This window comes from Melanaphis sacchari, unplaced genomic scaffold, assembly GCF_002803265.2.
Source record: "Melanaphis sacchari strain LSU unplaced genomic scaffold, SCAv2.0 Contig0_pilon_pilon, whole genome shotgun sequence".
Taxonomy (NCBI): domain Eukaryota; kingdom Metazoa; phylum Arthropoda; class Insecta; order Hemiptera; family Aphididae; genus Melanaphis; species Melanaphis sacchari.
This window is the reverse complement of record NW_020270366.1, coordinates 5,855,757-5,879,999: the sequence shown is the minus strand read 5'-3', so window position 1 is coordinate 5,879,999 and position 24,243 is coordinate 5,855,757. Positions and strand designations below refer to the sequence as shown.

General features: G+C 29.2%; 1 protein-coding gene across 1 annotated transcript in view; it reads left to right on the top strand.

The window, feature by feature from the left end:
- The first annotated feature begins 322 nt into the window (after window positions 1–322).
- The window catches only part of LOC112600065, a 38,896-nt gene continuing 14,975 nt past the window's right edge, over window positions 323–24,243 (top strand). The window contains exon 1 of the mRNA XM_025347215.1: window positions 323–498. Coding sequence (XP_025203000.1) covers window positions 433–498 — 66 coding nt within the window. The 5' untranslated portion in view covers window positions 323–432. The remainder of the gene's footprint in view (window positions 499–24,243) is intronic.

The following is a 24,243-nucleotide window of genomic DNA, read 5'->3' as shown; positions in this document are numbered from 1 at the left end:
ATGTTATTATGTATCTACCGCATACGTCCTATAATATAAGAGTTAAAAAAATAAACAAATTCGTGCAATGCACAAGGGTAGATAACGACGAACAATGCGCGTGTATAATATAGGGCAGCAGCGATGAACATTATTGTAACATTGTTAAATAGCATATCATAGTATAGTGTTGGTAAGTATGATATGGGGACGAAGACAATTGTATCTAATCTGGTGTACGCGTGTTTTTTCTTATCAAATTTAATTCTGTCTTAGTTTTTTTTTTTTTTTTTTCATTTTACCCATCTAGCCTTCAATCGACTCATCAGTCTGTGAACGGACATTCGAATCGACGGGCAACCGGCTGTAATACTGCACATATTCTATACACATACCTACATAATATAAAGAATACGTGTCGAAGAGATCATAACACATACCTGCAGCATCGTGATGATTCGGACGAACTACCTGGTCGTTTATATTTTATCCATTGCAGCCTTGTCACTACTGCCGCCGGTAAGACACGCACTCTCAACTCTGAAAAACGATTTATTCTACCCTTATATTTTATTATTATATTATAATATATATATATATATATATTATCATCATTATATTGTTACTTATTCCCATTCAGCTGCGAGAACTATAATGTATAATAATAATATGTTACATGCCTTTGAATGAATATACAACCTTCGAAGAAATTCCACAAAAGACTATTTTATCGACAGGTATAAACGTCGCATTATTATTTTTATTATTATTATATTACATAGGTGCGCGTACATTTTATCGTCCCCCACAGAATCTCCAATACACTTAAATATTTTCATAATATACTGAAAAACGTATAATATATCATTATAATATTATAAGTTATAACAGACACCATCGTATAATAAATGTTTATACATACCTACCTGGGTATAAACGAATAAGCATCCAACCTAACCGACATTTTCGTTTTCAAGCATTCGAACATTCATATAGACTACAATACAAACTCGTTATTTATTATTTTCTTTTATACATTTTTTCGCAGTTAGACGCAACTACCACGAATTTACTGTACAATATTATAATAACAATGTAATAAAAATATTATCAATCATATGGGTTTCTAAAATGAACCAAGTAACTAAAGAATCATGATTTTTTTTTTTTTACATTATAATTTAGTATGTTATGTATACTAGAGTTTTAATATTTTGTTTTCCCTGCTTTTACTAAATATATTAGTATATGATATCATACATAATAATATATAATATACATAATATACACTCTACTAGAAGTAGTTCTTGACACGTCTCAAGTAGAAGGTGAAAAATATATTTTGCATATACAACATACATATAAATCTATGAAATAGGTACCCTACCCATCCATTATTATTTGACCCAACCATAACTTCTGTAAGACCACAAGTGTGTTCTACGATACAGATATACGGTGATATATTTATTATAGTTATTATAATACATAAGTGGTATAATATAGTCAAATATACCATTTTAAACTTTTAAAATGAAATTTAATTTTGATATGCATCATATGACCTCTGCAAAAAAAAAAGAAATAATTCTCCAGTGTAAAATTTTAATTTATATATTATATTCAGAAAAACTGAAAAAAAAATATGTTTTTAAATATGTTTTTTTTTTTTTTTGATGAAAAATACGTTTAAAGTTTTATACAATATTTGTATCCTTATAACACACGGCTCTTAATGATTTAGTTTAAAAAATACAAAAGTTTTCATAAAACTTATACCTTTTTAAAAAAAAAAAAAAAAAGAGGGGATAATTATTAATAGATTTAAACATCGTAAGTCATAATATATGATATTACAAAAAAGAATCTTCAATAAAAAATTTACTCGCTGCTGTCTAATACTTTAATATACTTAATATAAATAGTCATTATACATATATATTTAAACATTTAAAACAGATTAACCATTGTTATAAGTAAGTAGTTCAGAAAAAAATACATAAATATTATACCTTTTGTGCTGCTTTAATCGATCTCTTGCACTATTCCACCAAAGTCAAAAAGCGAACTGTGCTAAAATTCAGTCAAAACGGTCGTCGCATTCGCTTACACGACGTGTTCTCGATTTAAATCGTGAGCCGAATAAAACGTGAAATTCGAAACGTCTAATCGTATTTGGTTCAAAAACAATCTAATGGGTTTCAGTTGTTTTATGGATAATATTATTATAATTTATTATAGTGCGACCAAACTCCGAGAATATATGCGTTAACGGCGTTTGCACGTATTTTGATATAAGCATTTTAACAAGCGATTTCGTAAAATACAACTTTTTTTTACCGCGTCAACACACTATCAGCGCGTCAGTGATCCGAATTTTATCGAACCGAAGATGATGGTACATATAATATATTATACGATATAATGTACTTGATAATATTTCAAAACATTTTGGCAATGACGACCCATCGTATATATAGGTATTTAAACTTTACCAGCTGCCAGCTAAATGTTGCGTAGAATATAAATAAGTAATAACAATATCTATACTATAACACAGTGTCAGAAAATACATTAATGTATATTTTCCCTTTTAAACGTTTGCAATGTTTTACAAAAGTATATACAATACGTGCTTAATCCCAGGTGGAAAATGTGTTTTTCTTCCGGTAATAACTCCCTCGTACACGCCGTTCCCGCGTGACGACATATAATAAAATAATATATATATACATCTACAGAAAACAGTGTACGCCGAAACGAAAGAATAGAATATAGTTAGGTATTAACAGCTGACAAGGCTGATTTGTAAAAATAAACTTTGGAAATATACGTGTCACATTGTGTGGTATATAACATTATGTATTAGTGTATTATAATATTATTAATGGGTGTTCTCTGGTTTACAGGCGCAAGAAGCGTAAACAGTGTTATGTAATAAAATAATAACATAATGATAATATATATGTATATATATTATGTGATATCATTTTATATCATTATGCGAGTGTTAGATTTTTACAATATGATAATGTAAGCAAACACTGATATTTTGCCCATTAGATCGATGTATATACATATATTATTAATGCGTGCGCAGCCTTATTAAATCGAGTGCTCGTTAATCAATTACGATGATTATTATTTTACGAATAACCACGACACGAGGATATAATTTAATTAAATATTTATGTTATATGAAAAATGTGCAATTAAGTCGATTGAAAAAACTATAGATAATTTCCGTTAAAAGCGGTTCTAATATAATAAATATCTTCGAGGCTCCAGGTACCCTACATATCAATAATAATCATAAAAATTGTAAGTACCTCCACACACGAAACAGTAATAGGCGTTCGCTCGACGTCAAAGTTTTTGTTCGATAATATTTTATATAAATTCGCATGTATTACTGAAACACTGGTGCTTAGAAACCCGAGACGAATACAATTTCCTAAGTGCTTCGAAAACACAATATTCTATTACAGTTGATGGGGTCATACGTGTTGAGTTACAGTATCCCAAACGCATTTATCAAAACATCTAAGACTGAAACGTGCGTGTGTTTGAAAACAAAGACATATACCGCCATTGACATATAACGTATTTATATGTATATTATTATACAAACGGTGGTTGTTACAGTGAAAAATTCGTTTTATAGAACGGTAAAAAGATGATATATCAACGACACATTTTCGATCTCTTCTTATCTTGCTAATGATTTATAATAGTACCGTGTATTCGTGTGCGACGGTGTGATCGCTAAGTGTTTTACCTAGGGTCGTATAACTACCGGATGATACGACGACTAAAATCAAAACCTGTGTTTCAGTATGACTCAAATGTATAAACCTTGTCTTTCGAAGTTCATTAAATATATTTTCATCGAAATGTAAAAAAAATAATTTGAATATTAATAATAATATTAATGAGACAAAATAATAATAAAAATTGTAATTTATTACATCGTTTTAGGTTTATATTATATTTATTTAAAAATTTAATAGTTCCTAAACAATTATTTCTGTAACATTATTATTAAATATTTTGAATGTACCTATATAATATGCAAAATAGTGTACTATAAAAAAAAAACTCAAAGTGGAAAGCGTGAACACCTTAAATCTCCTGCCAACAGTATATGCCACTTCCTACCAAGTACCCCACGTCTTGGTCAAGACAAACACAAAAAAGTGCTTACACAATATTTTTTCGTTTTATTGCAGCTAAAATTTGATGCAATTACTTCTACACAATACTCGCATTAACGTGTAATTTGACATAAGTCAATTTTGTCAGTGCATTATTGCAATTAATCGAAACCACGAATATTATAATATAAGCGTATATAATAAAGAAATAACCACTTCAGTCATTTCAATGTTACACTAAATGAGCGATAAGTGCATATTATAATAATATATTATTATATTTTCACCCCGGCGGCAGTGTACTTTCATTAACTATAGCTAATCAAATAGTTAACTACTTAAATACTATTTTTTTCTCGTCTTTCTCTTTATAATATATGTCAATTTTTACAGTAAAAACTAATTTAATACGTATATACAATAGAACAATAAAAACAAATTCGACAAAGAAAAATAAATTAGTTGTCAGGTATTTACTTAATTGCAAGCATTGAGTTTATCACAAATATATAGACAATGGTATTGGAATAGATATGCAGTGAATTAATTATTATTAAAACCATGTAAACACCGTGAGTTGACTTGGCTTGTATAGATGTACGAAAAATAATTAAAACTATATAATATAATAAAATTACAATTTTGTGTTAAAGAGTATGAACTATATTAATATTTAGTATAAAAAGGATCAATCAGGAACAAACCGACGAAGGTCATGAATGCGGCTCCTACTCGACAGCAATATTTAACTACCAATCGGCAAATTTGTTCAAAAATAAAAATTTGACTTTTCTAATTAATCTAGTTGGAAATTTCAAAGAAATTCATTTTTTTTTTTATCGCCCTTAGAATCAATTCATGTGACTTCTGATAATAAACGTGGCGTTCCATTTTCGACCCGACGTGAGCCGTCACTAACAACAGTAGGTAAAAACAATATTTTCAATTCATGTCTGTTTTTGATCCAGTCGTACAGCGTACTAACATCACCTATGCGATTGTACGGTAGATAAATACATATACTCCGGTAACCGTTGATAAACATAATGTATGCCACCATACCAGGCCGGCGTGGATATGACACGTGGAGTTTTTAATTTCTAGTACAAACAATTTCGAACGATACGCCCATATCGATGTTGTGGCCGTTGGTATGACAGATATTCAATAAAAATGCGTGACGGCATACAATACGCGACTCGGCGATGAATGACAATTTCTATGCGATGACGCCTAGTGGCCGAATTTCAATGAAAAACTGAGGGTGCTAAAGACCCTTTTTTCAGTTAGTCAACAAATAGCATAAATTATAAGGGTACTAATTTCAAAACTGGGAGTGTTAATTACCTTCCACATTTCCAAATCATCCCTTTCCTACCAAATGTTGCTTATAATAATGCTAATAGCAACTATCCATAATCTGTAGCAGCGCATCTTTTTTTATTGTAATCAATATTTAATTAATAATTGTAATAATTGTATACTCATATTATGTTATAATCTCGTTTAAAACACGCATAAAAAAAAAAAAAAAAACCCATAAGAATATTTAAAAAGTAACCAATAATAAATAATTATAAATGGTTTTATGCACTTAATAAATCGTAAAAATGTATTGTTAAAATAAACTTGACCTGCGCGACGCGGCGTTGCGGGCCATCGGCTCCGCTGGTTCCCGAGTGTCTTACGACGAACCTCGTACCATGGAGTTACCAATGCCTTCAACGCCACGCCACAGCGCCAGGAAAAGTTAACTGAGAAATCTAACGTTTAACCATAAAATCAAGAGAACATTTTGACATGCCAAACAATAACAAATAAAATATGGGGGGGGGGGATGTCGAAAAAAGAGTATATTTGATGACGTCTTGAGCTGTCGGATGCTACGAACTTTGGCTTCGCCCGCCTCGAGCACATTGTAGAGTATCTAGTCCATATTGTTTGGAGAGAACACAACCATAAAAAAAGAAAAACACTCGTGAAGAAAAAAAGTTACACAATGATCCACGAGGTGTGGTGTCGGATTGATTTTTTGAGCTTAACTCAAAACGTTACTGTAGGTCAGGGATCCCAAAAAGAATAAATAGCTGAGCCTCTTGAATTATGAACTAGAGTAATAATAATATTACTCTATGGTTGAGCCGTAGATGAAAATGTCTTGGTAGCGGGGGACTGCAGTTTCGTCGTGCGGGGGGACTTTGTACATTGTTTTGTGGGAGAACAGGTTGCCCCGCGTGCCCATGCGTACTGGCGGCGAAAGCAACGACGCCGGGGGAAATAGTATCCAGAGGAACAATTGCTTTTGTTTTGACCGAACAGCGGACACTATGACATGTGAGGGGAATTGGGAGAATTGCATAATACTGCTGATAATAATACATAGCAAAATTCTGTGACGTTACAATGTTTACATTATTTTATAGCAATGCGGTATTCACTCAAAAGTCAATAACAATAATAAAATATAAATTATTAAAAAAATTAAATATTTTGATAATAATATAATAAATGCAATGTTTTTGAAAAAACATGTAATCAACCTACTGCTGTAATACTAATTATAGAATAAATTACTTTAGTACAAATTTCAAAAAACATATCATAAAATGTATCTACTTAGTTAAATTAGCTGACAGATCACCTTTACTCAGAATCATTTTTCGTACCTATACAATGATATATCATTAAATTCAAATTTAACATATCCATTAAAGTGACTTCCACTCGACACCAACTACTTACAGCAATTAAGTACTCACGTACCGCAATTTTTTTTAATATGTGAAAATGATTTTTGAAACATTTTCTATTACTATTTTCTTTAAAGTTGAATTAATATTTTTATCTATCTATAGTTTTAAAAGTTGTAGTTACGTGGGCATAGATAAGTACAAACAATAAATACTGAAGGGTATTGATATTGACTGATATTTGTGTGGCGGAACTATTTTCAGCTAAAAGATAAACAATTCTATGTTTACACCTAACGGTTACATCAACAGGGCAAGGGCGTCTAAAGTATTTTTGGAATTATAATTTGAGGCTTTGGTTATATCCGATATGTGACAGCGCCTACGCTATACAATATACTAATGACTCGAAAAACATTGTCGAGTTAATAAAAATTTCCACGGCGTTCAAATACGTTCCCATAACTTTATTATTCCAATAATTCCAATAATGCAATTAAAAATTAAGTTATAGAATCTTTTTACACCTGCTTGTATAAATATTAGTAAATATTCGTATTGTTACTACTTGTATCTGTACTGCTGCAACACACAAAACTCATGTACAACTTAATATAAACGCACGCCAGAGGCCCTTAAATACGTATATGTTTATCAGCTGACACATATTTTAACCTATGGTACTCAATATTTAAAAATATTTTTTTAGATAATTTTAAGTCTTGATAAAACAACATTGATAAACATTGGACAAAAATATAGTTTTTTTACTATTTTTATTGTTATCGATTTTTTTTTTATTCTTTTTAAATTGATTACAAGAATTTTAAATTTATATACCAAAGCAGAATATTTTTTAGATTATCTCAATGTATAGAAATCGAATTTTAACGAATATTTCATAAGTTATAACTTTTAAGTCTTTAAAGTTTAAATTAATGAAGTGAAATGATACAACGATACTTTGAAAATGTTTCCCACTATTTAGCTCAACTAAGCTTTAAATACTTATAACTTATAAACTACTTGTCTGAAATTTTTATTTTTATCATATTCTTTTTTATATGATGATTTTGTACCCACTCAAGATCATTTAGCAATTATTTACTATAAATTTTAGTGTTTTTTGAAATAATGAGCTTCTTACGTTAAACAGATCATTATACATAATATATTATATAATATTACGAATATTACATTATGGCGGAGAGCTTGTACGTAACAATATAATTATATATATTAGGTTTTTCAGATATTATATACATAAATATATGATAACTACGTGATAACTATAGCAGCTATCATTAGTCATCAAGTATACGCATTATTGAAAAGTTTTTTGTACATTGTTTCGGATTAAAAGTTCAAATTTTGCATTTTATAATGCACAATGAATCAATAAAAATATAGCTCTAAAGGTGGAATAATAATTATCGTACATAAACTAATTGAAAAAACGCTGCAACAATTTTCGTCCGAATAGTTTTATTTTTAAGAACCTCTGAAAATATTAACAAAATGTGTATAATTAATAATCGACAAAATACAAATGAAAACTAAAAACTGTGATTGACATTTTACACGTAACTAAAATTGTACATATTATAATCCATCAATTAATAAAATAATAAATAATTATTAACCAGTAGTTATGAATGATTTCCCGGAAAACATAATAATAATAGATGGCATAAACGTATACCTATTTTATCACATTTTACAATATGGTCTCGCTTAATAAATAATAATGATTGACGATATTTTTTTTAATAATAATAATACTGCTAGAATACACGACAATTGTCATTTATCATATTATAATTATTCTACATACAGTATTATATAGATCGATTAACCTATAAAACGATTATAGTTTTTTCGCATAAATTATACTTAATCGGCTGATGATTTCTAATCGACTATCAATATTGGTTTATAACATAATTTTATTGTTCGTTTTGAAAATATAATTTATTATTATTAACAATACGCATAAGATTCGCTTGAATAATATTATTGAGTGTCAACAGTCATGTAAATAATGTAAATATTTAAAAACATCGATTGATATTTTATTTTTTTATTAGATATTTTGTAAAATAAGACACGTGCATACTACAAATGATTTTAAATTTTTTCTACAAAAACTTTTTGTACCATTCGATTTTTACGTCCAAGTGTGAACTATACGATGGTAATGTGATTATGGTATTGATGATGATGCACTGCAGCAGTTGTTCTGTGTATTTTGTTTTCTTTTAGACGAAAATCGACTCAATATTATAAAATGATGTTAGACTATTAGAACACTATTTGTCTTATTTCTCTGATCTATGCGCGGTATAACAAATTTGCATAAAACAGAAACAATTTTATGTTCTCAGTATATTAGATTAAATTTATCTATTATGAAACATAAATTTAAGAAAATCTATTATCCTATATCACGTTAGATTTTTCTCAATATATCATTTCAATGTGTATGAAACTTATGAGTTATAAGTATGTCAAATTTTACAATTTAAAAATATATCATATCAATCTTATATCTATACATCGTCTACCTATATCTAAATAAATCAGTGAACATTTATATGAGGTTTATATAGGCTTAGAAACTACTGAATAAATTGGCACCAAATAACAACATCGATAATATTCTTCACTTGGTATTTTATAATTCATTAATTTACTTTAATATTAAATAAAGCAACTCAGGGTTAGAATAAATTTTTGACAGACGCAAATCTGGTATATTTCGCCATGACCCATGGGTTAGAAAGAGTAAGCATATATAGTGCAGTGATAAAGTGATGTCCTCTTAAGAGACAAACTGACGATAACCATTGATATAACTTACTAACACCACATATGTTGTGTACCTACTCATAATTCTAAATTTGTATAAGTTTTACCACATTTAAATACCTAATATTTATTAAATATGACAATATTATGAAATAAAGTTTTAAACTCATTTAAGTATGAAAAACTAAGAATAAAAAAAGACACGTTATTCCTTCCACTAAAATAACTTTAAAAAAAAAATCAAACATATTTTGTCTTAAATCAAAAAATACCAATTGAAAGACTATCAAAAAACTTAGACATCAAATTCAGATTAGCTATAGTAATATAGTATACATATTAGATCAGAAAATTAATTAAAATAATAATTATAATAAACACAGCAACAACTTAAATATTTTAATAAACCAAAGTTAAAAAAAATTTTCTCATCTGGCGACCAATAAAAATATCATTCAAATCAAAACATCCCCAATTTACTAAAGAAATTAAAATTAAACCACCAATAAATAACACAAGTCAATAATACTTTATTTTATATCCATTATTTATAAATCATTATTCATTAGTATATCGATTGCACCAGTACTGGTAATTAGGAAAAATTAAACAAGGTTCAGTTGCAAAAAAATTAAGTGTAACTAATCGCAATACAACTAATAGAAAAATTATATTATATTAATATAACTGAAAATTTAATAACACTTCTAACATTTACGAAAAATAGGTAAATGTAAAAAAAAAATTATAATATTGTTAAACACCATAACAAATATTTCCAATAAAATCTTGAAGTTTAAATATAAATATGTTTATAGAATGCTCAATATAGTTTGGAAACGTACTCAAATATATACATTAAAGATAAACGCATTTGGATTTTAAAGGCAAAACAAAATGTAACATATTTTTTCGAACTATATATAGCTATAGACACAAGACGTCGATCGAAATTGGAGTGTAAATAAACGAAATTCAGTATATGAACAAATAATTTAATGTCATGTAATAATACCGTATATCTACACAAAGCGAACGAAAAACCTATAAAAGGTCGAAAGATATATCGTAATTCATTCATTAAAAAATCAACAAGAAGATAGTTGGTACCTTGACGAGCCTGAGGAATGCTATTAAATTGGTATATATAATATATTATTGCAATAAAATACTATATAGTTGAAAAGCCATAAAAAGTAGATTTTGAGCAAACGAGATGTTTAATACGATTATATTTATCAAGTTCTAAACGTTCATCCTATTCACAATGTTGTATATAATATTTAATTTGCGCAAACACATATATAGTAGATACAAATGAAACAAGTTCAGCCTGTTTAACTCTATTATATATGTACGACTATTAAGTTTATTATTAAAATCAAACGAGAAATGCGGTTATTATCGTGATAAGATAATAATATAACATTCTAATCTCAATACTATTTATGTTTTAGGTTTTTGCCCGTACATTATAGATTTTTAGTGAAACGATAAATGAACTATTGCATATTAAATTTATATACTTCATATAACTTTTTGAAATAGTAGAAAACCATAAAAAATGTATGCAACGCCTTTGTGGATTGGGAATCATATACAGTCGAACATTATTTATTTTTTTTTGATTTCCCAAGAGTTTTTAAAAATCAATAATAACAGCGAAAAATTGTAACAAAATGATATAAACTATGAAATAACTCTTGGAAAAATTGCATGTTACACATTTATTCAAAAAACAAATATATATATGTAATAATATGTGTTATTTCTTTACCCACAGAATAAAATAAAATAAATAAACAGGAGTTATTACTTATTTGAAACAGACGTTATGTTGTATCATTAGATGATTAGAAAATACTACGAAGAAATATAATACCTGCTATCAGATACGTACAACGTAGAAATTTCATGAGAATGAATGAATGATATATATCTTTTATACAACTTGATTATTATTTTACAGTATAAGATAAAAATACTTTTTTCAACTCTTCAGACGCGCTCATATTATACATGGTAGTAAATTGTCTCCAGCATTCTCCGGCGGCAATTCCCATTGAATGACTATAGTTTGTTCTATTAGTTCCTCGTTTAAGGTCAAATAGTGCGAATTTAAAAAGTCCGCAAATTCTTTTGTCGCGTATGTCACGTCACACATATCGCATTGAGATTACTTTTAGCACCGATTAGCACGTTTTTTATAGTTTTGTATAGCCTGTTCGCATATAATATGACGTTATGGATAAAAAATTAATGCTGGTACATATATAGTTGTCGATAAAATGTTTGATTTCCTAAACATCATCTAATTCGAACAAATAGTCTTATAAATCAAACGCACACAAATGCTCGTTTCATATAATATATTATATACATATCATTAAGAGCGTAGATGAACGAATACATTTTTTTTTCAAATGGACTGCAGGACTGCACTGTCAAATAGTTATTAAAAAAAATAAATGAAATAACATAGTATACACGTGACAAAAAATTATTTGAAAAAAATCTAATCGCGAAAAAATTGAGTTTAAAAAAAAAGTTATTGATTGTGACAAACATGATGGAACGTCCTGTCACGCGTCCCCGTTCAGTACATAGTATTGTTATTATTATCATACATATTATAGGGCTTAAGGGCGATGGATTTATAATAATACAGGAAACGATGAAGTACAGACACTATAATATAATATGTATAATGAGTATACAAACATGATGTATAATGCAGCTTTATATTACTGTAATACGGATGAACACACGTAGGGACGGGCCGAAAGCAGTCAACGTAACGGCATTTATTTCTGCACAAATCAGCGGTTATTCTCGTGCCGAATAAAATTATATTATTCTGTACGGTACACTAAGTATAATAAAATCGTATTGCTAGGAACTCCAAAACGGGCTTCTAGCGCCTATACAGGTCATACCAAGCTCACATCTAAGTATACAAACACATTATGATGTTGCTATGTTATATATTATACATGAATACAGATATATTATTATCGTGTGTATAAAAATGATGATACAACGCGGATGACGAATTCCTGCGTATCTCATTGTGCCATACACAAGTATATATACCAAGGGGCGCAATTTCGAAGAAAAAATTGGAGGTACTTATGCTCCTCTATCTATTTTTATTATGTTATTTTAAGGTTATGAATACATGTTACTATTAAAATCTGAATGAACATGAAACAACTTGGGGGTCCTAAGCACACCCAAGCCCCCCTCCCCAAATTGCCCGTATGTATATACCTATACAGTTTGTTACACTATATATACAGTTCCTTAATGATATTTTCGCGTACATTTTTATGCGGGTAAAACGTTAAAACTCATCACATCGTCCGGCCCTTGTTCATCGCACAGCCGGAGCGGCTCGTCATTTTTCTCAAGTCTCTCCTTATTTTGGCAAAAAACGAGTGTGACGTGTATTGAACGATTACACCACGCGCGTAATGGCGCATCGATTTTCGAAGACTACGGCGGCAATGTCGCTCGTATCCATATCACACGTCAAACGGCGTCTACACAATACCTACGGATAACACTGCACTATCATAATATCATATAGCTCTCGTACACGCCGTTATGTTAAGCATTACAAGAGACGACTTTCCGCAACTCGTCAGTCGTTCCGAAGAGGCGTTCGTGTCTTGCCATAAAGCCGTGTGGCGAAATGCCGAAGACTGTATGACTATATAAGTCCTGTACAGACACACTCGTACTCGACACTCGCACAATTCGTACACACGTACACATATAATTTCGTCATACGCATCGCACGTGTTCGCACGGACACCGCCGCCATCTCGTCCGGAAGAAGCGCCACTCCTCTTTGCCGGTCACAAATGTTTTAATGATAATATTATTATTACATCACGAACAGACGAGGGCTGCCCGACGGTAATGGCGCTGTCGTCTGGAGCTCCGGATCACGGATTCAACCGCCAGACGGTTAAAGAGACCGTTTGCGGTACGGCTCACTGACCTGGAAACACGCCGTTCATTACACAGTATTATCATTACTACTATTATTATGATGATTATTATTATTATTATTATTATTATTGCTATCGTTATGATCTGTGCGCGTAGCGTGTGTGTGCGCAAATTTTATATCGTACAAGTCACAATTTATTTTGCACGCGTTACGATTTATTTTTTGCGCACTGCACGTGTATAATATACGTATTATACGTGTACTATAATACTGCAGTAATAATAATTATTAATTACACGAACTACAGCGTCAGATGGACAACAATAAACATGAGGTCGCGTTTGTGTGTGCGTGCTTTGTATATATATATATATATATATAAACGCTTATACGCGGAGGTAATAAATTATAATTACTGTTTTATTTTACCGGAGAAAATAATAATACAACCTAACTCTTTAACCCCACGCGGTGCACAACGGACGATTATTTTATTACCACCGCGTAACGTATATATGGCTATAATAGATACGCAATACGTTACGTTAAAGTCTGTTTATAGGGTATACCTACCGTAATATATTCATCGTCGAATTTTGTTTTTCGCTAATTTCACGTGCGTAATGTAGTACGCGACTACCCGTACAAATACGCACGCGGTACACGATATTTCACGGCTTTTATTGCCATCGGTTTCGTCGACTACCCTCGGCCACCGAAAATCATATTTATGCGCACACAATATTACAAACATGTGATAATACGCACGCCGTTAATACTATTTCCATCCTAACGTATATATATTTATTCCACTTGGCCGTGTGTCTGTTGCATTTGCATAATTACACATAGCATGTATGATGGGGGGGGGGGTGGAGAGATACGACAGTGGATCACATTACGATCGTGAAAAACTGACTGCTCGTGTATAGACATTTATTTATGTCCTGTAGTGCTGTAACTGTACGATGTATTCACATACCAATTGCCAAAACGTCTTGGCGCAGGTGAGACGAAAACCAAACAGTCAATCGAATAATACCGACATATTTTATACTGTATTATAAATTATAACATTATCGATGATTAAAAAGCCGACTGCAGTCATAACTTTCATTTTGGCTGAAAACGATACTTCAACGACGTATTAAATTTGACATAATTGTATTGTGTCTTAGTCCACAATTAAATTTTTGACACTTAATTTTTACATATTTCTTTTATTTTAATGTCGCATGTCAACGATAAAATATAGCAAGTAGTGTAAAGCGCAAGTCAACTACTACTTAACCGCACACGAATACTTCATATCAAATATGATTTAATATCATTATGCCAAATGTATTGAGCCTGAAACAAGTCAATAAAATTTAAAATGATATCATTGTACTATTCGGAACATCCGAATTGGGTCCCGAGTACTAAGGGCTAATTGTAGGGCCGTACATGTTTTCGCCCAAAAATTAACCTTTTGGTTTTCGCCCAAATGACCTTTTTTACCCAAACTTAAAAAAGAGTGATTTGGTTTTCGCCCAAAGAAATATAATTCATAGGAAACGAAAAACATTTTGGTTACCACTATATTTTTTTTTATTAAATATGTGCCTATGCCCTTTAGTCTATACATACATAATATTTAAAAAACATATGTTTATAAGTTTTTTATAATATTAAAAACCAAATTATTTACCAAAGTTATGGCACATAGATTTTATAAATTCGTATCGTGTGAGCCTACCAGATTTGTATTTCATAATTTTTGATTGGTTAATTTCTTGTCGCTTGTATTCTTTCGAAATTTTCAAAAAATGTGCACTATTAATTTTAACATAAATGTCGACTTGAACTTGGAGAATAATATTTAACCATGGTATAATAGACGGTAATTTTGTATTGAAATTTTTATTAAAGTGCGAGTGAAATGATTCGCATGTATTTGTAGTTAGCCTAAGACTTGAAGAATTACAAGCCCAAAGCTTAGGAGGAAAAGTACTGTCTTCTGAAATATAATGTTCAGTTAAATAATCGCAGTATTGTGTTAACTTATCATCAATTGGACAATCTGCCATTAAATCCTCGACAAAACAGTCAGATACTTCTTCAGGCTCTAAAAATATTAAACCAAATGTACTATGTAACCATGTACCAATAACTGATGAACTATCATTGTAATCACTGACTAAACCAAATTTTTGTATGCTTCGCCACCATGACTGCGTTAGGTGAAATCTACAACCAATTATATGGCTTGAAGGCCAAACTTTTGTGACGGCAATATGTATTGACATTTCAAAATCAATTACTACTTGTTTGGGTAAAAAAGTTTGTCCGATTCGATTACATTTATTGATAATTTGATTAAACACATATGCATAAGTTTCAGTTATTTTATCGGGCAACAAACAAATAACCAATGGTATATAATTTCCATTTTTAGAACCATGTATAGTAAACATTTGAGTCCAAAATCTAGCACAGCATTTAAATGTTCCGTCAACGTAAATTGAATCGACTTCACATAACATTTTTAAATTTGTTTCGCATGAAAAAATAACAACATTTTTTATTTGATCATTGAGAATTAAAAATTGTTCACCTTTACAAGTTATTACATTCATATTTTCTAAAGCTAATTGAGCTTCAATAATATTTTTAGGAATTACTGGAAGAACTTTTCTACGACTATCATATATAACATTTCTAATTTTATTTATATCGTCATTGGTGAAATTCTCTATAAAAGAACTATTTTGTGTTAATTCTTTTAGTATTATTTTTTTTTGGATAAGTATGGGCATCATCTACTGCTTTACGTTTACACGCTGTACTCACAATTTGCCTATTAATTTCGTTTACGTTTGATGGATCGTGGTCGTGTTCAATGGAATCTAGTGCGCTCGTTACTATTCCTGCTGCAGTAGTGTATATCTTCGTTGTACAAATACGTTTAATACAGCGCCAACGAATTAAGCCAGTTGTAATATTTTCCGAACCAAAATTATACTTATAGTTCTTGAAAGCAATCATTTTTTTCCCTCTTTTACTTTCTAAAAACACAACGTCCATTTTCAAATTTAAGTAAAATGCTATATCGGAACGAACGAACGACTCGTAACTGCGGTATGTGATTTTATTTCAAATATTGTATCCGTACATTCAGCGCAATTATCGATTATAACTTATTTTTATCGGCGAGTAATGATAAGATGATCGCTAAACTAACAGTAGTACTAATTGGGTAAACCAATAAAACTTTATCGTAATAATTCATACCTTAAATCAAAAATAATAATACCGTTGCGTTTAAACGTTACGAAACGTTTAGCGTTATTTGATGGATACAGCGTGTTTTCTACACAAAACAGAGTGATTGAAAATTATAATATTACAAAAATAACCATACCTAATATAACTGATATTAGTATATTATTTTAATGATGGTTATAATTTTATAATTTTTTTTTCTATGTTTTTAATAATAATATGTTTCAATCGTTTATCGTTTACTGAATGCATTTTATTGTTTTTTTTTATATTAATAGACAGTGGTAACCAAAATGTTTTTCGTTTCCTATGAATTATATTTCTTTGGGCGAAAACCAAATCACTCTTTTTTATGTTTGGGTAAAAAAGGTCATTTGGGCAAAAACCAAAAGGTCGATTTTGGGCGAAAACCGAGGTAGCGTACTAGTTGGGTCTCGGATTTTCATAGGTAGGTACGACACAATTCGGTCCTGAATTATTTTAGGTATTACACTAGTTCCTGAATATTTTTTGATAAGTACTACATTATACTAACATTTTCATTCCCATTTTAACAGACTTAGGACCGTCTATGATCTATTTAGACCATCGGTATGGTTAAAAATGTTTTTTACCGGCTTTTTCTTTAAATATTAAAATTTTTTAAAACCAAGTATGAAAATACACATTATAAGTAATATAAGTATAGTACTTAATATAAGTATAGCCATATAGGTAGGTGTAAGTGAAAAAATATTAAAGATATTATGAAGAATGGTATAATATATGTAATAGTATTGGAAAGTTAGTGAAAAATGAAAATATTATACAATAATATTAATAAAATTTTATTAAATTAAAAGTACATATATAATATAACTATTGGGATATTTGTAATAAAAAAGACGCAAGTGGTTTTCTCATGGATTTTTCAAGCATTTGTGTAATAATATTAGTGTTATTGGTAATATCTGATAATTTGATTAGATTCAATAATTTATTTTGACATATCTTACAATAGTCAATAAACTATCTGGAACAGCAATAAATTCCGGTTTTCTGTTTGTAGACGAGTTATCTAGCGACGATTTTATAGCCTGCTCGGTACACACTGCACACCTATATAGTTAGTAGTATTAGTAGTAAGTGTTCTGTGTTCTAACGACTAGCACTATAGAAGACTAACGTCTAATATTATATTCAGTGAAAAAGGTAAAAAATATATATTATAGAAGAATATAAATTTTCATTTCATAAATTTCTGAAAAATGATATGAACGATAGAGATGTATTCACAGATCATGTAGGTCATTTTTTAAATATAACATCAATAAATTGTACTGATCAAAATTTGACACACAATCATAGTTGTGATTCTGAAAAAATATTAAATAGGCATATTTTAAATAACAATTTAAAAAGAAAAGCTTAAGATGATATGTGTGAAAAACTATCTAAATTATTACATTTTGAATTAAAAATGCATTAACACGTTACGATTGTACACTTATTAAAAAAAATATTCATTACGCAAGAAAAAATATTCAACCAAACATTCCACAAAGTTATGACGAGGTTCACAAAGTATTGAATAATTTAAAATTTAAATATAAAAACTAACAAACAAGAACATTTTTTATTAATTAATGATAATCAATATACCTAATATAGTTATTTTTTGTACTGTTGAAAATTTAAATGTTTTATGTAACAATAACACATTTTACGTAGATAGCAAATTCAAAAGTTTCCCAAAAATATTTATGCAAATGTTTATAATACATAATAATCACTACATTTCACTTATTTTTTGTCTGCTCTCAAATAAACAAAAAGACATTTATACTCAAACTTTTCAGATGTCATGTAATGAATGAAAACAACTTAAATTGAAATTTTTACCTCAAACAATTTATGAAGACTTTGAATAAGCTATTCATAATTCTATTTTATCAGTTTGGCCAAAAATAAATATTAAAGGGAGTATAGATTCCATTTAGAACAGAGCTGGTAGCGGAAAATTCAAAATTTGGGATTAACAAATGAGTATAAAAGTGATTCTGAATTAAATAAATATCTTAAATATTTTTTTGGCTTACCATTTCTACACCCAAAACTCAGAAGAGGTGGAAAATTATTTTATCAAGGATATAATGAATATCCAATCGAACGACAGTAGAATTTGAGAATTCACTGATTATGTTTTTAATAATTATATTAATGAAGAATCGAAATTTCCACTAACAATTTGGTCAGAATTTAATGCATCGACAATACAAATCACAAATTCCTGCGAATCATTCCATTCTCATCTTATTTCTATGTTTTACACAGCACACCCAAATATTTATCAGTTCCTAGAAATTTTAAAAAACATACAAATTGATACTTATGTTAAAAAAAGAAATGAAGATGTAATGAAAAAAAGAAACTGCATTTTACTAAAAGAAAATTGTATAGCTGATAATATGATTAAAAAAATTTCCGGAATAATAAATCGATTCGATTTTGTAAAATTAATGTCATATAAATTTTTAATAACAATTAACAAACAAGTGATTTTTCAAAAAATATTATTTTATTTTTATTTATATTATATATTTATTTTAACATTTTTAATATTTAAAAAATAAAAAAACTGTAAAAAACATTTTTAACCATACCGGTGGTCTAAATAGATCATAGACAGTTCTAAGTCTGTTAAAAGGGGAATGAAAATGTTAGCATAGTGTAGTACTTACTACTTACCAAAAAATATTCAGGAACTAATGTAATACCTAAAATAATTCAGGATCGAACTAGAGTAGTACCTATAAAAATCCGGGACTCAATTAGTGTAGCAATTTTAAATTCAGGACCCAACTCAGATGTAGCCGTATTATTATGTAATCAATTAATGGTGTACACTCTGGAAAGATTATTAATAAAATAATTCTGATAATTTTTATAAACAATTCGATTATTTAAGATTATTAATTAATTAATTATTACAGAATACAATAATATTTATTCATTAGATTAACTGATTAAAATACATTGGTTTGAGAAAAATATCATGATTTAAGTATCTCGTGCAAAATTACGTTTTTGTGGTTTACGACAGTAGGTTTATTATCTATCATTATTCATTACAATGTATAATAAAGTATAATATTACAACAATACCTATATTATTTTACCTATGCGTGTATACTCGTAATTATGCCTTGTACTGTATTTTTTTGCCATTTTTTTCCGATGGTTATTCACGTAGTGTTTCTTTTCTGCTTAGAAATTTAGTTCATAAACAAAAACTGAAAACCGTTAACATTCCCTCTTTCTATGTATAAATATTCATATTTAATATATATATAAATAATAAGTATATAACGAGCATGCACTGTGATGGTTCCCGTGAGACAATTTAGCCAAAAGACTTAGTGTCTGTCACATCACTGCCTACATAACTTATAGTTTAGAAAATACATTTTATTATTAATAATAATTTATATACCAGACAAGAGAGACTGTGTAAAGTGTTTGAATATTGTATACATGTATACAGAGTGACCCAGTGGATACGCCGTTTCAAAAAAGGGCCGGGAACTGGAAGAGGACATATCTACTATTCCACTTGTTTACAACCCTCACGAAACACCCTGTAAACCAAATTATAAAGTCAACCGAGTAATCTAATTTCTTTTCGCAATATTATATACATTTAATTTACTTGGGTAAATATATTTTCTAAAAGGAAACAAATTTTCATAGTTTTTATACTGCACAACGTTTTATACGTACCAAAACCCGCGTACTCGTGTTCGCATAAAATTCGACTGTGCGTGGTAATATTATAACCGCGTTGTCATCGTCATACATTCAGAACTATTCGTCTCTTTTTAGAAAATAAAGACCAGGTACATGACCGATTCAATTAATTTCGTCAAAACGTTGTGCGTACTGTGAATAAGGATAATAATAATACATAGATTAATAATTCCACGGTGAATTATTATACTATCTGTCGTCGGTTAGAACACACGGGGGAAAAAAGACGACCGAGTACATTGATCGGTTTCGAATGATCACTGTAGGTACACGTAATAATAATAACTTAATGTTTTTTTAACGAGAAAATGATTTACCCTGCTGGAAAAAGAAGTCCGTAACGATTTTTACGTATAATGCATATTTTGTATACGATATAACAAAATATTTGTCAAAGCAAACGGTGAACATGTTTTTAAAAATCTGTGTGGTAGCCACAAGCCGCGGAACTATGGAAATTAAAACTGGTGCCGGCACAAATCCTCCCTCCCCTCTTCACAACTCAATGACTGCATTTTTTAGTCCTTGTATTGACAAATAGTACGAAATAATATTAAAATAAGCGATTGAATAATATTCGAATGATTTGATTTTAATCGTTATTCGTGTTACGCGTTTAATGTTATACGCCAAAATAAAAATGTACAGCAACGTCAGCAACAACCAATATAATAAACCTATCCGTTTAGTTGTCGTTGAGTAATTGCAGTAATATATTATAATTCGTAATTAACGATACATAACAGCGCGGCAACGATGTTGGCTGAAATAAAACCACATTAAAACGGATGTACAAATCGAGGGAGGCATGTTTCGAACAGATTTTGACAGCACAGTCACCGCCGGTCGTTTTGAAATCATTAATAATAATTTCTTTTTTTTTTAATCACCGAAAATTGTTTTACTCCACACAGGCTCGATAAATTCGGACGACAGTGTAAAATATATTGTTATATTTTCGCGTACCTATATACATCCATCATAATAATATAATAATATTTTCTACTGGGCTTATGTATAAATGTATAATTAAAGATTCATCCGTCGCAGGAAAAAGTATGTATTGCATAATAATAATATTTTACATAGGTCACCGAACACGTTCTATTTTTCATGAGTTATTAATTCTGACAGTTAATGAAACAGGAACGTTGACATGTGATAAATAAATATCAACTGACAAATATACAATATCTAAAATATTACCTGTAAATAATGTATAATAATATGTATGTGCACAGACATATTATGAACAGACTCCTCGTGTGTACAATAATATCAATCATAAGCGCAATTTAAATTATGTGTACAGGAAGGTGTTAGTTTTAAGTCACTCCCAAACACCTTCCCCCCTAAATTGATTGTGACTATGCTGTTAATACTAACAACGATAATAAGTACCTAAACATATTGTTTCATATTTTCTATAACAATTATTATTATTATTATTATTATTATAATCGTTGTACTTGTTGTTGAGTGTTCACACCTAGGTACTTAAATCTTATGTAATGACTAATGAGTTTTACGGAAATAAAATCATTACTGTTAGGAGATAATCAATAGATATTTTTGATTTTTTTTAAAACCAATGTAGCCCGTGATGTTGATTATAATTTATTACTGTTAAACGCCTATATAATACCCGTACATGGTGGATATTTTAGAAGTCCTAAACTCAACACAAAATTATTACGGAAATCAATATTGTTGATCAAACAAATTTAATCTCTCGTCCCGATAACCTAAATACATAAGCATAAATTCCCCCCCCCACACACACACACACACGCACACAACGAATATTTGCTAAACAAACTTACATAATTTAATACCATGCATGCAATTATATTCTAATATAATATTTATTTTCATGTATTTACATTTTATATACAAATCGAACAAATACGATTCTGATTTATGATATAAAGTCTTATACTAGGAATGAAATGTAATAAAGTGTAGATGTATGAAAAGAAAATGTCCAACATATTTTTTTTATAGTGAACATTTCATTTTATTTTGTTTTACATTTTTATTAAATGTTGATCATTATAATTTATACTTTTCTACTTAATTATACTCTTTTTTATTTATTTGTATGTTGCATAACAATAACAGATATGAATATTTAATAAAAAAGTCATACAGACTTAATATGCTAGTGGTGATCGGTACTTAAACTTTACACGTGAAACAATTTTTTAACAAATGATTAGTTATTTGGCATAATATGGCATGTTTGACCCAAAAATGATGACTTAATAAATCATCTCATTGAAAAGAACTCATATTTACTGATTACACAATAAATTATAATAATAATTATTCAAAACAATTTAGTAGTATATAACAATATAACTTTAGAAATACGTTTAAAATTACTTGACACTGACATGTTTATTTTAGTATTTTCTTAGCCAAGACCTGGATTTGAAAATGTTCTATATATAGCCAATATTATACTTGTTTTGTTCATATTTGGAAAGCAATAAATCTCACCGAAGCTTGTAACTTGAGCAAAAGATTTATTTCAGTACAAGTCCTTTAATTTTTGTACATATCCGTCGTACATCGTATAAAGTGTTTCCGTGGCAACAGATTCAGAGGAAGGAGGTTAAATCCTTTGTACATGGCTTTTAATGCATGTTTGTCTTTTGAAAATAATGGAATTTTTTCTAATATAATGTACGCATATAGCGCAATTTAATAAATCAACTTCGGTTTCCCTCTCTTTCTGTTTAACAATCGTTTAAAATACTTGGTGTTATGTATAAATTTACTAGTGATAGTATAAATAATAAATACTACTCTAAATTTTACTATTAACCTAAAAACTACAGCAAATATATCATATTATAATCTTAATACGTTGATAAATAATAACATCAATGAAAACATTTAAAAACTTACTAAAAACAAAATAGTAACAATGATTAAGTTTGTGTTTATGAGTATTAAGTAACATCGTATATATTTCATTAGAGCCCTTACCATTTCCAAGTATTTTAACTCAGTAGTTAGGTACGTAGTGGTTTTCTCTATTGAAAGGGAATAGCATTATTTTATAGATGTACCGATTCACCAATGCGTAAATCGTGATTGCTCACACTTGATTTTATACTCGAAACGAAATTATCCATCCCTTGAGTGCCGGACTGAATAGTTTACGCAATACGTATCCCATCATTTATACCCATAGGCTATAGCTTTCAAGTAGAAGAATAACATCAATTCAACAACCATTATAAACTATAATATATTATTTATTATATACAATACATGTTTGTTAGTATAATTGCAATAATATAATGATAATTACATTCCTATATTAGATATTATTCTAGAGTAACAGAAATTTAAATCAAATTAATAAGTAATAAACCTGCACTCGACGTAATAGTATTATACTATAATTATATTATAATATGTAGTATAATATGCATGAAAATATGTAGTTTTTTAAATTCTGTTAATTTAAAGCTTTTCGAGTTTATTTAAACTATTTAAAACATATATTATATTTTCATAGTCAAATGTTTATGTAACTATAAAGAATGTATATTTAAATCAGAGGAACAAATTATTATAACATGCATTTATA